Source organism: Crocuta crocuta, unplaced genomic scaffold, assembly GCF_008692635.1.
Source record: "Crocuta crocuta isolate KB4526 unplaced genomic scaffold, BGI_CrCroc_1.0 scaffold613, whole genome shotgun sequence".
In the NCBI taxonomy this organism is placed as follows: domain Eukaryota; kingdom Metazoa; phylum Chordata; class Mammalia; order Carnivora; family Hyaenidae; genus Crocuta; species Crocuta crocuta.
In genome coordinates this window covers 1378598-1393298 of record NW_027528880.1, presented here as the reverse complement: position 1 = coordinate 1393298, position 14701 = coordinate 1378598, and the positions used below count along the sequence as shown (strand labels likewise).

Here is a 14701-nt window from a genome sequence, read left to right as displayed (position 1 = left end):
TGCACGGGCCCGGGATCTTTGGGCCCCATGTTCACGGAGCTAAGGACTAAGCTGAGCCCCCCGCGAGGCCGCGCCGGGGCTGTGCGCGCCGGCTTCGGGGAGCGCCGGGATGTGGACGGTGAGCAGGGCTTCGGGGATATCGCGGGTTGGGGGCTCGAGGACCGAGAGGGTCGGGGGCGNGAACGGGGTCTCCGGTGTCTTTGTCCTGAGCTGGGGCGAGGGGCGGGTAGCTTCAGGCCTCGGGGGTCAGCGCACCCTTGGCCTGGAGGAGGTTACCGGCTGGGGCTCCTGTCCTCAGGCTCGCATCATCCTGCGGTCTCCTTTTCCCTCGCGCGCGCGCCCTTCCTTCCCCAGCTCTTGCAGCGGGCCGACAGGGAGCCGAGGCCACAGTCAGGCTTCGGCGCCCCCTCCCCGTTTTATGCTGGAATTCTGACGTTGGGGCTAAGAGGGAGGGACGGAACGACGGGCAGACAGACGGAAAGATGGAGATCCGTCCGGGTGCCTGGGCAGGAAATGGGCGGGGCCCAGCTGTACCCCGACAGGTGCAGCGCGCTCGGTAGCGTCCGACTGGTTCGCCCAGAGCTTAGCTCTCGGGCCCTGGCCCTGCATGTCTCCGCGAGGCCCTTCGATGCGAGGCCGAACAGCTCAGGCACCTGGGTCCTGAAAAATTAGTCCTTTTCCACGATAGTAGAAGCCACGTCGGGGCAATCACACCACACCTGGACTTCAATTTTAGTGTCACCTGGTGTCATCAAATTCCAGGAAGTTGCAAGAATGAAGGCGGGGGGGAGGGTGCTAAGTCGAAGGAATCTTGAGGGGTAAAAGGAGGGGAAGTAATGGGTTTCCCCATTACTGAGACCTCTTGGGCTCATTGCCAAACCCTGCCCTCAGTTGTGGCTGTGAGATTGTGTCCATGGGAGTCAGGGTCTCTCATTCTATTGATGAGAGCCAGTGAGGCAAGGGTCCTGGCCAAGAACNCCCACCCCCCCTCCCACCCATTCATTCATTAATCCACAATATTTCTGGGCACCTCCTTTGTGCCCAGGCCTGTGCAAAGTGTTGGGAGGTGCTCATCTGGGTGTCTGCCCTCCCATGACCTATGTGAGCAACAAGCCCAGAAATGGGGGTGAAACTGAAACTTCAAGAGTAAGATGAAGTCTGTGTGGGGAATAGANTGGGCTCATTGCCAAACCCTGCCCTCAGTTGTGGCTGTGAGATTGTGTCCATGGGAGTCAGGGTCTCTCATTCTATTGATGAGAGCCAGTGAGGCAAGGGTCCTGGCCAAGAACATGATTCTGCCTGCTGAGTTGGGGCCTGGGTGCTGTAAAGATGAGGGCAAGCCTGGGCCCAGGTTCCTATCTCTCCCCAGGGGTTCTGTTGACTTGTGGATACCATACAGANTGGGGAATAGAGGGTGCAAGTTGTCACTGTGGCTCTCTGCGCGTATGGCTGGCCCTGCACACCTGTGCTGAGCGGCCCACGCCCTCTGGAAGCTCGCCACCCACAGGAGCTGTCCTGGGCCAAAGGCTCTGCGGCAGGTGGAGGAGCAGCAATCCTGGTTGTTGGCTTGCCCAGAGTCCATTCAGGCCTCTTGTTGATGGGTCAGCAGATGAGCACAGCAGGGCAGGAGCCAAGTCTCGGTGCTACGTGTGGCTGCAGAGACTGGGTGTCTTCACTGGGGAGGGGCAGGCAGCATTCTCAGGGGGTTCCCACCATGCCGGGTCTCCCAGGACACAGGGGCCAGTGTTTCCTCTCAAGCAGGTCCTGTCTGTGTGCCCTGGTCTGGTTCAGCACATGTCAGCCCAAAGCAAGGGTGGGACCAGGCCTGTCTCAGGATAGCCCCTCACCAGGCTAGAAGTCTTAGGTTCCCTGGTGAGCACAATCCCTCTCTAAGCACAGTCCTGCTCCCCCAGGGCATGAGCTGTACACTCAGAAGGGGAAAGGTGTCTCTAGGTCGTCACCCTTGGGCTGGGTGGGTACTCAAGACAGTTCTCGTGTACTTCCTTTCTGCCTTTGGGGGGTTGGGAACCTCTAACCGGGAAGATGGCTCCCTGTGTTGGGAGGGAAGGTGGGTTGAGCAGGGTGCTGGTTTGCAGAGAGAGGATCCTCTGGCCCTGCCCCTGCTCACTCTGACCACACACCCGTGCTCTGCAGCCACGGCACACTTCAGCTTCTGCCGAACCTTCCTGGAGCATACAGTGTCCACTGAGAGCATCCCCTGCCACCTGCCTCGGACACCAGGCACCAGCCTCACGTGGCATGACTCCCGTAGCCAGAGGGCCGCTGGCAGCCGGCCAGTCAAGCTCCTGCAGCAGCCCGGCACAGAGGCCCCCCAGGTACCCACCCACCGTACCCACCTCAGCCCCTGCCCTCCCCATCAGCTCACTCCACCTGCCACCCATCTCCCCCACAGGGCCGGCTATACTCCGACCACTATGGTCTGTACCACACAAGTCCCTCGTTAGGCGGCCTGACGAGGCCTGTGGTCCTGTGGAGTCAGCAGGACGTCTGCAAGTGGCTCAAGAAGCACTGTCCCCACAACTACCTCATCTACGTGGAGGCCTTCTCCCAGCACGCCATCACAGGTACCCTTGGTGGCTGGGGTGGAGGTGCTTAAGGATTCCCTGGAGAGCCTCCCCCCAGCCTGCCTCAGTTTCTCTTACTATTATTTCTTGCTATCATTCTCTCTTCTGTTTTTCCTCCTGGAGCTGTCTCTTCGCAGAATCTTCCATTGCCTCCCCAGAGCGTTTCTATTTTTTTCTGGCTTTTCTCTGCCCAGGCTCTATCCGTCCTTGCCTTTCCTCTGTCTGTCCCCTCTTTTCCTGGTCTGTCTCTCCCTCTCCTTATTTCTCTGTCTCTGCCTCTCTTTTACTTAAAGTGTATGTCCCCCTCCTCTCTCTCTCTCTCTCTCTCTCTGCCTTGGCTCTTAATGCCCCTTAGATGTTGACCTTGGCTTGACCCCTCCTCCCCTCCCCCAGGCCGGGCGCTGCTGCGGCTGAATGGGGAGAAACTGCAGCGGATGGGGCTGGCACAGGAGGCACAGCGACAGGAGGTGCTGCAGCAGGTGCTGCGCCTGCAGGTGCGCGAGGAGGGGCGGAGCCTGCAGCTGCTCAGCCAAGGTCAGTGGGAGGAGCCAGGAGCACTGGAGAGGCTTGGGGGTGGGGAAGAGGCTGGGCTCTGGGGCCCAAGAGGAGGGTGGGTGGGTTGACCTCAGGAGGGCAGCTGTAGGAATCTGGTAAGGGCCATCTTGTGCCCGGGACAGAGTGGAAGATGCCAGAGATCTCCCCCTTTGCCCCCCCCCCCATCCACCCATAGCCTCCTTCGGAAACATGTCCTAGCTGCTGCCTGAGGCTTGAACCCCAGACCCCAGCACTGTGACCGGAGCCTGTGGCAAGGACGATGCAGAGCTGGCACACAGCCCCTTTTGGACCCTGCAAGAGGCCCCAGGTTCTGAGCCCAGCCCAGTGGACAGGTGGGACCAGGATTGCCATCTCTGGCTATGTATTCTGGGCTGTTGAGCAGGTGCAGGCTGCTCGAGTGTGGCCCTTCCTTGCAGGACCTGAGCCCAAGTGCACCCTCTGGTGCTGCTGGCAGCATGCGGGGCAGCCACCTGGAGCCAGAGCAGGGTCTGTTTATCCCCCTAGACTCCCGGGGAGTCTGTTTATTTATATTCCCTTCACCCACACTGATGTCTGTGCCCTATTGCCTGCTGAGTCACACTTCCTTTGGGCATCCTGCCCTCCCCCAGGGCAAGAGGTCTATCTGCCCATTTGTCCAGTTCTACACCCTCACCCAGCACCTAGAGGACAGGCGGAGTAAGCTGTGGGGGCTCCCTTTGGCGAGTGCCCTTCCCCTTCCCCACCCAGATAATCAGCAGCAGCAGCAGCTGCCGGGCACACCACACCAAGCGCTTTCCCTCGTCATTTCTGAAACCCTCACCACGCCCCCATCTATTCCTGGGAACTGAAGCAAGAGAGGTCTGGGGATTCCTCAGGTGCCCAAGACCTAACCCAGCAACACGAGAACCCCATGACCGGGATCACGCTCAGCCGTGTCCTGGCCTTGGGTTTGGGTGTCCCCCTCCTCCCACGGTTGCGGAGGCCGCCTCTGAGGGACAGTTGTGGGCATGTATTCTCACTGCCCCTCTCCCAGGAAAATCTGAATTCACACAAGAGACTGTCCTGAGGGCTGTGCCCCCAACCCCTGCCCACCAGGGACCCAGCCAGCACCTGAGCAACCACTCTGTGAGACAGAGGACCCAGGGTTTGGGACTGGTGCTGCCCAGCGGAGGGGCAGTGAGGGCGGCCCTCCATGTCGCACCCACGCGCTTGCCCCTCTGCCCGCCCCCTCCTCTGTGGGGCTCTGAACACCTCAGGGACAGATGAGGCTGAGCCTCCAGCCTCCTCTCTGTGCCCCAAGCCGGCCTCCAGATGGAGGCTGGTTGTTGTAGGTCCTGAGTGGAATTTGGATAACTGGCCTGCTGCCCCCCATCCTGTCTGTCCACCTGATTGTCCCCACCCACCTGGTGCCATCACAGCATCGTTTTCTCCAGAGGGCCCTTCCTATCACTGCCCAGCCTTCTCCCTCCTTTGTCTTGCCCCCACCCTGCCATGCTCTTGTCTTGTCTTCTTTGTTTTGCGCTTTTTTTATATTCTGACAAAAAGACCAGAAATAAACCTGGTTCTCAAGTGCCCCAATGTGGTGTTTGGCTCAGGCCGACTGGGTGTTTGACAGTGGGAGGCGTCCTGGGTGGAGGGTCCCTGGCGGTGGGAGGAGGGGGTGCTCGGTGCCCAGTTCAGGTGCCTCCACAGGGCCACTAGGGGGCAGTGGTGTCACATCGTGACCGCACACCTGTTTACCCCCCGGGCCAGGTGCGGAATTGGGGGCTCAGCCCGGTGGACTGCACCCAGATGCAGGGACACAGCTGTATTACTTTCCCGGGGACACCAAAACGAACGACCCAGCTGGGAAGCTTAACAAAACAGAAACTGATTTTGTCACAGGAACGCAGGCCACCTGTCTGAAAGCCCACAGAGCACAGGGTCAAACCCTTCCTCACCTCCCCCAGCTTCTTGTGGCTGTCCCAGGGATTCCTGGGTTCACGGCACATCACTCCATCTCAGCCCCTGGGGTCACATCGCCTTCTGTGTCATACCTTTCTCTTACAAGGAAACTTGTCACTGGATTTAAGGCCCGCCTAGATAATCCCAGATGATCTTCTCATCTCAAGACCCTTAACTTCAGAAGACCTGCAAAGACCTTTTTTCCAAACAAGGTTCCATCCGTGGGTTCCAGGGATGTGACAGGCAATCTGTGGAGGGGCCCCATTAAGCCCCTTGTACAGGGTAATGCCCTGACACAGGGAACACATAGGTCACAACAACACCCTGACACATGTACCCACACAGCAACCAGCCACATGGCAACACAGAGGCATAAACTGCTTATAGGAGTCCGGAGACACAGAGACACAGTGATGCTCGTTTCCAGATCCACGGTACACCGTGACGCACAGCAACCCCCTAACATACAGAGACACAGAGGGCACAGCACACACAACGCCCTGCCGTCCAGACATGCCGTAGTCTGAAGACACATCTGCTAAGATACAGATTTCCCTCCACACACACACACCTTGCAACTAGTCACCTGAATACTAACACACAGACAGGCATCCTTTTCCCCTAGTACAGGACACATACACATACCCGAATGTCAGATGTCTACACAGGACACTGCCTGGCATCTGTGGTTATGAAGGCACACACCTGTCAACAGACACTGACACGCTCCATTCGCGGACATGCAGACTTACACGGGGAAGGATGACAAACCTGGCTGCATCTCATACACTGACCCCTCCCCTAAATCCTGGATGTCCTGTCCCCAGGGTGGGCACGGTCAACAAGGGAAGGACACTTCCTCTTCCTCCGGGGGTCACATGGCCTTTCCCTGGCTCTGATTTCCAAGGGAAGTCCTTACCCAGTGAACCCTCCACAGAGGGCCCTCACCCCTCTCTCCGGGAGCACTTTGTGCCAGCCATTCAAGAAGCAGTTCTCAAGAGTCCCTATGAGAAGAGGCAGACTCCAATCTGACGATGTCTTTTGTGCTCTGCCCCAAACCTGCTGCAGGGTAGACAGGAAGGTGGACTGGGGATAGGCGTGGGGGGGGAGGGGGGAAAGGCTTCAGGGACAGAGGTGCACCTTGTAACTATGTTTCCTAACTAGCACCTCTTCCCTTGCCTCATTCATCCCCAAACCCTGGTAGGGATAGTGCCCCATTACCCCCAGACCTGATACCGGTGCCCCCTGGGTTCTGGGCCACAGCAGAGCAAGGCACTGGCCCTAGCCATTGGTCTAGAAACACCCCCGCCTGAAACAGACAGAGCCTGGTCCAATGGTCAGTAACCTCAAGAGAGTCCATGGCCTCAAACTGTCCCAGCACTGTTAGTAGCCAGGCAATCTCCTGACTGGCCACAGGCAGAGGTGGTCACAGGGCTGGTGGGAAAAGATCCAGATCCTGCTTTGCAGGCCCCAATCTCCCAGAGGCCAGGAGTTCAGGCTCCCAGAGGACGGTGGTCTTCATTGCTGCACCTTCCTAGGGCCAACACCTAGAGGCATCTGGTGGCTTCAATCCGCGTACACTGGGCTTGCGGCAGTTCCCAGCGCCCCTATAGTGCCTCAGTTTACCCCACTGCCTGAAAAACGCCTCTTGCCCTACGGGCGGCATAGCTAGCCACTTTGCACTGGAGCCTCAGCGGATGGAGGCGACGGATCCGAGAGCCAGCAGAGGGGGCCGGGCCGATGGGCCCCCTCCCCCCAACCCGTTCCTCCCCGTCGCGGATCGGCTGCAGGAATACCGCGAGAGTTCGCCCCCTCCCNCCAGAAAAAGTCGCCATTTTGGTTCACTGCCTTCGCCCCCCTCCCCCCCTGCGCCGGCGATCGGCTCTTTCGGGGCCGGGCCGGGCCCCGTACCCCGGCTGCAGGTGACAGGTGGGTGGCGAGGCCAGTCTCCAGGTGTGCGCTCCCTGGCCGGGTTCATCCGCGCGCCCGGCCTGGGCCGAGGGCTCCCCGCCAGCGTTGCTTGTGGGGCCCCTTCCCCCTGCGAGGGCCCCACCTTTGCCACCCTGCTGGGCCCTCCGACACGGTGGAATCTCTTTTCCTCCTGTCGTTCTAGTGACAGGGCCTGGATGGAAGGAGGGTGTCTGCCCCCTAGGCCAGCCCTGGCCCTAGGCCCCCCAGCTCTAAATTTTCCACCCAAGCTGGAGAGATTGCAAAGGGGGTTCTTGGTAGGCACCCACGCCCCAGGCTGTTGGAGTCATCATGGGGTTGGGGTGACTGATGCTGGCACGTCTCCTTTGGAAGTTTTGGTGTGAGGACTTCAGAGAAGTTTGTTTAGGCCCATGTACACCCAGACCTCCCCCCAAGCTCAGGATACGGGCACCCCCTTGGTAATGGGCGGTGACTGTCCTTATCTCTGACCTCAGTCCCTGGACCCCTTCTAGGTGCTGATCCCCTCCCCATCCCCTCTGATGTAAGTTCCTTGAGAACTGCCAGAGGAGGGGCTGCCTGCCCATACAAGTGCCCCTTACCCCCTTCCTGTGGCCTTGGGTGTCCCTGTGAGAGGACCCAGTAGGGCTGAGCTCAGAGTCCCTTCCCAGAGCTCTGAGGGTCTGGAGTCCCCCAGCAGAACAGGCCCAGGGAAGTCCAGCCTCAGCAGCCGGGTAATCCCTGTGGCCGAGATGGCTGGCAGTTTCTGGGGTGGTACTGATGGGCCTATAGGTGGGGGACAGAGAGGCTTTTGAGGGTGGAGGTGGGGAGGAGGTTAGCCAGGTAGAGGGTGGCTGACGGGTTCCTGCTGGAGACAAGGCTGAGAAGAGGGTCAGGCAGGGCGGTTCAGCTGGCACGGGGACTACAACTAAGTGCTGATGGGATCCTCAGTCCCTGATCTGCCCCCCCCACCCCTTCCCCCTGGAATTTACTCAGCTGAGGAGTAGGCTAGGGGCCCTCAGTGCCCGCCTTGGCCATCTTCCATCTGTGTCCTGGAGAGAAGGATCCAGGGGTGCATGTCCAGGTAGGGCGGCACTGCCTTCAGCCTGGGTGGGGCTGTGGAGTACGGTGTCCCAAGGTGCTGGGCCAGCACAGCTTGTGAGCTAACAGCCATATTGGCGTCATCACTGACTCCCGGGAAGGGTGTTGTTGCTTTCTTTCTCCCTGAACACTCCACCTCTCCAGAGGCTGCCCCCAGCCCAGTACCAGGTATGATTCTTGGCACATTTTAGGACTGTGTCTGGAAGTCTATGAGAGCTGATGAGGGTCTCAGGACAGAGTTAGGTGCTTACAAGATCGTGTCTCCTGGATAATCTGGGGAGACCTCAGCTGGGCAGCCCCTCTCCTAAACCAGAAGCCTTCATCACCTACTTTCCCATGCGGCCACATACACAGGTGGGCAGGCTTTCCTCCCCTGAGCCGGAGAAAGCCCTGTCTGGGGGCAGGGTTCAAGGGCAGCCCATTTCAAGTCCTAAGTCGGGCCTGGTGGGCCTGACACATCTGTCTGTTGCTCTGCAGAAATGACTGATCCCTTCTGTGTTGGAGGAGGCCGCCGGCTCCCAGGGTCCACCAAGAGTGGACCTGGGAAGGATGGAGGCCGGAACGAAGTCCGACTTCCTGTTCTGCATGACCCACCAAAACTGGGTAAGAGGGATCAGGCCAAGGTCAACTCCCGGAGACCACAGGCAGTTGCTACTGGTTGTGGGACTCCTCCTCTGCTCCCAGCTCCCAGGTGGTCTAGCTCCTGGGTGCCCAACTGGGCCACCTGGGCTCTTAAGAGCCTTCCCAGGGTGGGGCAGCCTGGGCCTCTGGATTCTTGTCGTAGTGACCAGAGTCTCCCAGTCTCCATGCTTCACTGTGGGGGAGGTGGGGCTTACTTCAGGTCTGACCAGCGCCCTGGATGGCAGGCAAGGCTGTGGGAAATGCAGCTTCCAAGCCTTCGCATATTGTGTGTTGCAGGGATGCCGGTGGTCCGGGGTGGGCAGACAGTGCCCAGCCAGGGCCCACTCTGCTTTGATCCAGGAAGTCCAGCCAGTGACAGGACAGAAGGGAAGAAAAAGGGGCGTCCAAAAGCCGAGAACCAGGCCCTCCGAGACATTCCTGTGAGCTCTCTGAAGGCTGGGGTGGGACTCATGCTGGGGTCTGCTTGCCAAGGCCACTACCCTGCCTTTGCTCGCTTCTCACACATCCAGCCCCAAGCCCTCAGCCTGCATCAGAGGTCGCTCCGTGCGTTCTGGCTTCACGGTGTGGCCTGGGACCTAGGGGACCACGTTTGTGGGGCTCTAGAACAGGTCAGGTACACCACTCCTGCTTGGGGTGGCCTGAATCTTGCTGTAGGCCTGAGGTTGAAGGACTGCCGCAGCCTGTCTGCCCTGTAGGCCTGGGGAGGGTACTGAGTCTGGGGCTTGGGTTGGCAGAGACCTGGCTGGCTGAGGGGTCAGCGGCCTCGCCTTTTCCATGCCAGCTCTCCCTGATGAACCAGTGGAAAGATGAATTCAAGGCGCACTCAAGGGTGAAGTGTCCAAATTCAGGGTGCTGGCTGGAGTTCCCCAGCATCTACGGGCTCAAGTACCACTACCAGCGGTGCCAAGGGGTAAGGGGCTGTGGGGCAGGGAAAAGGAGGCCTGGGGCCCGCCCTGCCCCACCTGTCTGTTCAGGGTGTGTCTGGGCCGAGGCCTCTGCTGCCATCCCATGCCTGCCCTCTCCACCCAGGGTGCCATCTCAGAAAGGCTGACCTTTCCCTGCCCCTTCTGTGAGGCTGCATTCACCTCCAAGACCCAGCTGGAGAAGCACCGGATTTGGAACCACATGGACCGACCCCTGCCTGCCCCCAAGCCTGGCTCAGTCAGCCGGCCGGTCACCATCAGCCGACCTGTTGGGGTCAGCAAGCCCATTGGAGTGAGCAAACCTGTCACTATTGGCAAACCTGTGGGTGTCAGCAAACCTATTGGCATCAGCAAGCCAGTGACAGTCAACAGGCCTGTACCGGTCACCAAGCCAGTGACAGTCAGCAGACCTGTTCCGGTCACCAAGGCTGTCACGGTCAGCAGGCCTGTGCCGGTCACCAAACCCATACCAGTCACCAAGTCCGTGCCGGTCACCAAACCTGTGCCAGTCACCAAGGCAGTGAGTCTCAACAAGCCAGTGTCAGTCACCAAATCCGTGCCAGTGACCAAACCAGTGACCATCAACAAACCGGTGCCGATGACAAAACTTGTGACAGTTACGAAACCCGTGCCAGTCACTAAGCCGGTGACGGTCAGCAGGCCCATTGTGGTCAGTAAGCCAGTGACGGTCAGCAGGCCCATTGCCATCAGCAGACACACACCACCTTGCAAAATGGTGCTGCTGACCAAGTCTGAGAACAAAACTCCTCGTGCCTCAGGGAGGAGCAGTGGTAAGAAAAGGTACGGGGGCTCCTTCCGGGTTCGAGGTGGTAACAGGGTCAAAAGTGGGCCCTCCTGCCCCTCACCTGTCTGCTTCCTGCAGGGCTGCGGACAGCCTGGATGCATGTCCCGTCCTGCCAAAGCAGGCGAGGCCGGAGAACAGGGAGTATGGGCCGTCCACCACGGGCCACACCTCGGCCTTCCAGCTGAGCACAGACCCCGGCAGCAGCCCCCTTTCTCTGGGAAGCAGGCCCTTGGGGAGCAAGGAGGCACCGAGGGCCACCGGCCCTGTGTCTCCCCCTGAGGAGGGAGCGGAGCGCACAAAGCACAGTAAGACGAGAGCAGGGGGCCAGTGGCTGGGGTGGGAGGAGGGGTCTGCTGGCCCAGGCCTCCCGATGGTTATTTGACCAGAACCTTGGGCCCTGTTTTCTCTCCCCCGAGTCAGGAAGGAAACAGAAAACACCCAAGAAGTTTACAGGGGAGCAGCCATCCATCTCAGGGACCTTCGGACTCAAAGGTGAGGCCCTAGCCAGTACGGCATCTGGGGGTGGACATGTGCACAAGTGTGCTTGCCCCCTTGGCTCACACCTGCCCTGTCCTGTATGTACACACAGGCCTCACCAAGGCAGAGGACAAATCCCGCGTGCACCGTGCCAAGAAGCAGGAGGGGCCAGGCCCTGAGGACGTGCGGAAGAAGGTGCTGGCTCCTGCTAGCACGGTCAGCAAGGAAGTGCCGGCCCCCACGGCCCACCCAGCTCCAGGTGGGGGGGCTGCCATGAGGCAGGGCCCAGGACGGATCTCAACTCAGGGGCAGATCCTGGACCACAGGGACTGGGGGCTGAGCGTGGACCGTGAGTCCTGTGCTTGGCGTCCAGGGTGTCCGGGAGCCCCCACCAGCCCCTGAGGCCCTGGCCCTGCCCTACAGGTGGCCCTGAGGAGCAGTGGCAGCGGGCCATCCATGAACGGGGCGAGGCTGTCTGCCCCACCTGCAGTGTGGTCACCCGAAAGACCCTCGTGGGGCTTAAGAAGCACATGGAGGTGTGTCAGAAGGTAAGGCTGCCCCGGGGTCCCAGGCGGGGAAGTGCCCAGAGTCAGCTTCTCACGACAGGGGCATGTCTGCAGCTGCAGGATGCTCTCAAGTGCCAGCACTGCCGGAAACAGTTCAAATCCAAGGCCGGCCTCAACTACCACACCATGGCTGAGCATAGCGCCAAGGTACGCTCTGACCCACCCACCAGCCGCCGGCCTAGTCCATCTCACCCCACCCCGCCCTACCTGCCCTGCCCTGGCCACTGACCTCTCATCACCACGTGGCAGCAGAACTTAGTGGTTCCCATGCCTGACCTTGCACATCTGTGGCCCTGACCCCTGGGCAGGGGCAGGGGCCCTATGGTGGTGGGGATATTAAGGCTGGGCCTGCCCCCCCAGCCCTCTGACGCTGAGGCCTCGGAGGGGAGTGAGCAGGAGGAACGGGAGCGGCTGCGCAAGGTGCTGAAGCAGATGGGGAGGCTGCGGTGCCCCCAGGAGGTCAGTGAGATGGCAGCGTCCTGGGCACACAGTATGGGACGGGGCACGTGGCATGGGGCTAGATGCCTGGTGTGGGACAACAGCCCCTTGCTGGCCACTTACCGGACTCTGACCCCAGGGCTGCGGGGCCGCCTTCTCCAGCCTCATGGGCTACCAGTACCACCAGCGACGCTGTGGAAAGCCTCCCTGTGAAGTGGACAGCCCCTCGTTTCCTTGCACCCACTGTGGAAAGACCTACCGCTCCAAGGCTGGACACGATTACCACATGCGCTCGGAGCACACAGCCCCGGTGAGCAGCCTGCGGACTGGGTCCTCTCGCCCCTGGGGGCCAAGCATGCGTGTCACGTGCCACCTGCTGTGTGTGCTCCTCCTCCCCTTTCTCGGGGCCACGAGCATGGGGCCTAGCGAGCCTGGGACCCCGGGGTGTCCGAATTCACTGCCTGCAGCACGTGCCTCTTAACCCCTGCACCTCTGTGCCGTGTGGGTCCTGTTGCTCACCCTGGTCTCGGTGTTCTGCAGCCACCTGAGGAGGCTGAAGAGAAGCCCCCTGAAAAGGAGGACCTCTTGGGTGTCGAGCGGACCCCGAGTGGCCGCATCCGCCGCACATCAGCCCAGGTTGCCGTGTTCCACCTGCAAGAGATTGCAGAGGACGAACTGGCTCGAGATTGGACCAAGCGGCGGGTGAAGGATGACTTGGTACCGGAGACTGCCCGGGTGAGCTGCTGCTGCCTGACCCCCAGCTCCTGTCTGTGAGCAGGATATGACCTAGCTTGTGATCCCCTGCAGTGCCACCCCCCGCCCCCCCCGCAGTTTGGGCCATTTGTTGGCCTTCCGGGTTCATATCTCCCATCTGTGGAAGGCACAGTTAGGTCCTTAGAGCAGGTGGAGTCAGCTCTGGCCTGGCACTCGGTAGCCCCCCGTTGTATGGGCCCCCTGGCCTCACCCTGGTTCTCACCTGGTTTTACAGCTCAATTATACTCGGCCAGGCCTCCCCACACTTAACCCCCAGTTGCTGGAGGCGTGGAAGAACGAAGTCAAGGAGAAAGGCCATGTCAACTGCCCCAATGACGTGAGTTGGAACAGGCTGGCATGTGGGTGTGGGGACACCGGGGCTCAGGGATAAAGAGCCCAGGTGTAGCCCTGGGTCGGAGGCCTCCAAGGGACCAGCCTACCTGTGATCCCTCGGCCCCTGCGGGGTCCTTAGATGGAACCCAATAATCTCAGCTTTAGANTATAGCCACGCAGCCGCAGGAAGAGGGCCGGGGTCCCCTGATTGGATCTGGTGCTTCTGGTCTCCCAAGGGTCTGGGTGGGGTCCAGTATCTGAGGGCTGGCCTGCCTTATGCCTTGCAGGGAGACCACCTGGTGGGGAAGTATTGCTGTCTGCTGTGTCCGAAGGAGTTTAGCTCTGAGAGTGGCGTCAAGTATCACATCCTCAAGACCCATGCAGAGGTGGGATGGGCTGAGACACCTGCTGAGCCTGCAGCAGATGGGCTGGCCCCAGGCAGGGGATTGGGCGGGAGTGGTAGGGTAATAACTTGTCTGGCCTTTGAGCAAGCAACCAAGGTTGAAAAATCTGGTGGTTTCCAAAAAAAAAAAAAGAAAGAAAGAAAGAAAAGAAGAAATCTGAGAAATCTGGGGGGTTGTATTTTTTTTTTCAAAGTGGGTCCTGGCTCCCTAGAAGACGAGAGAAGCTTGGGTACCACACCCCCGGCACCCTGAGCAGGAGGCACCTTAGTGCAGCGGCCTGCCCGGCCCCAGTGCATAGCACCGTCCTCTCCGGGTCTGCATTGTGGGTTTTTTTCTTTCCAGAACTGGTTCCGTACTTCAGCCGACCCACTTCCCAAACAAAGGAGCCAGGACTCACTGGCACCCAAGAAGGAGGAGAAGAAGAGTATGGCAGGTGGGAAGAAGCGAGGCCGAAAACCCAAGGAGCGGACCCCTGAGGAGCCCGCACCGAAGATGCCCCCACGTCGGGACGACTGGCCCCCAGGAGGCAGAGACAAAGGGGCCCGGGGCTCCACTGGCCGGAAAGTGGGAGCCAGCAAGGCTCCCGAGAAGTGAGCATAGTGGCTGGCAGGTGGGTGGGGCCTGGTCCCCACACTGGACACCAAGCCCACTCTGTTCGGGGGGGGTAGCTAGCTCCAGCACCCCCTGCCCTCCAGTTCTCCATCCCCCCCTGCCTATTCATCTGTCCAGCGGAGGCAGCCAGTCCCTCTCTCCTTCGTGATGGTGGCCCTTCCCCTGTGCAGGCTGCACAGGACGCACCTGGGCTGGTTCTCTGGGGGGAGGGCCCATGGCAGCAACAGAAGTGCAATAGCTTGGAGAGACATTTATGGACCTGTCGGAGTCTGGGACCCTGGATGGGCAGGAGGAGGGTCTGTGGCTTAGGCCTCAGTGCCATGGGGCAGCGCAAGGCAGGCGGATGGCCTTCACCATGCGAGCTCCATGCCCCATCTGCTTTCTCAGGCCCAAGGCTTTGGGGTCCTCGGTGACCCATGGTTCTGGGCTGATGAGGGCACCTGAGCAGCCTCACCTTTCTACCCAACACTGGACCCCAGCACCCCCAGCTACCTCCCAGGACAGACCCCGAGTCTGACTGCTACCACGCTGACCGGACAGCCAGCCCTGCCATGGCCTCCCTCGTCCTTCCACATCTGGCTCCTCTGCTTCTGTTCTCTACCTCTCCAGGCCCGCCCTCCCCTGCCTGTGTGACACCCCCCCCCCCCCCCTACTCCAC

General features: G+C 60.3%; 2 protein-coding genes across 5 annotated transcripts; both read left to right on the top strand.

The window, feature by feature from the left end:
* Window positions 1–17: 17 nt before the first annotated feature.
* Window positions 18–4676, top strand: SAMD10 (sterile alpha motif domain containing 10). The gene is made up of 5 exons (XM_077756799.1): window positions 18–118; window positions 2155–2336; window positions 2414–2585; window positions 2979–3119; window positions 3316–4676. Exons 1-5 carry the CDS (start codon window positions 28–30, stop codon window positions 3336–3338), a joined length of 609 nt encoding a protein of 202 aa, XP_077612925.1. The 5' UTR covers window positions 18–27; the 3' UTR covers window positions 3339–4676.
* Window positions 4677–8339: 3663 nt separating this feature from the next.
* ZNF512B (zinc finger protein 512B) lies at window positions 8340–14686 on the top strand. 4 transcript variants are annotated; one of them, XM_077756880.1, is made up of 17 exons: window positions 8340–8444; window positions 8568–8693; window positions 9009–9151; window positions 9514–9642; window positions 9762–10456; window positions 10539–10765; window positions 10881–10952; window positions 11050–11196; window positions 11361–11485; window positions 11558–11650; window positions 11864–11962; window positions 12081–12251; window positions 12482–12676; window positions 12930–13031; window positions 13315–13413; window positions 13774–14041; window positions 14431–14686. In XM_077756880.1, exons 2-16 carry the CDS (start codon window positions 8570–8572, stop codon window positions 14023–14025), a joined length of 2673 nt encoding a protein of 890 aa, XP_077613006.1. In that variant the 5' UTR covers window positions 8340–8444; window positions 8568–8569; the 3' UTR covers window positions 14026–14041; window positions 14431–14686. The 4 variants fall into 4 exon arrangements, with proteins under 4 accessions (XP_077613006.1, XP_077613007.1, XP_077613004.1 ...); XM_077756881.1 differs by having other exon boundaries at window positions 11361–11473; window positions 13774–14686; XM_077756878.1 differs by having other exon boundaries at window positions 13774–14686.
* Window positions 14687–14701: the final 15 nt, after the last annotated feature.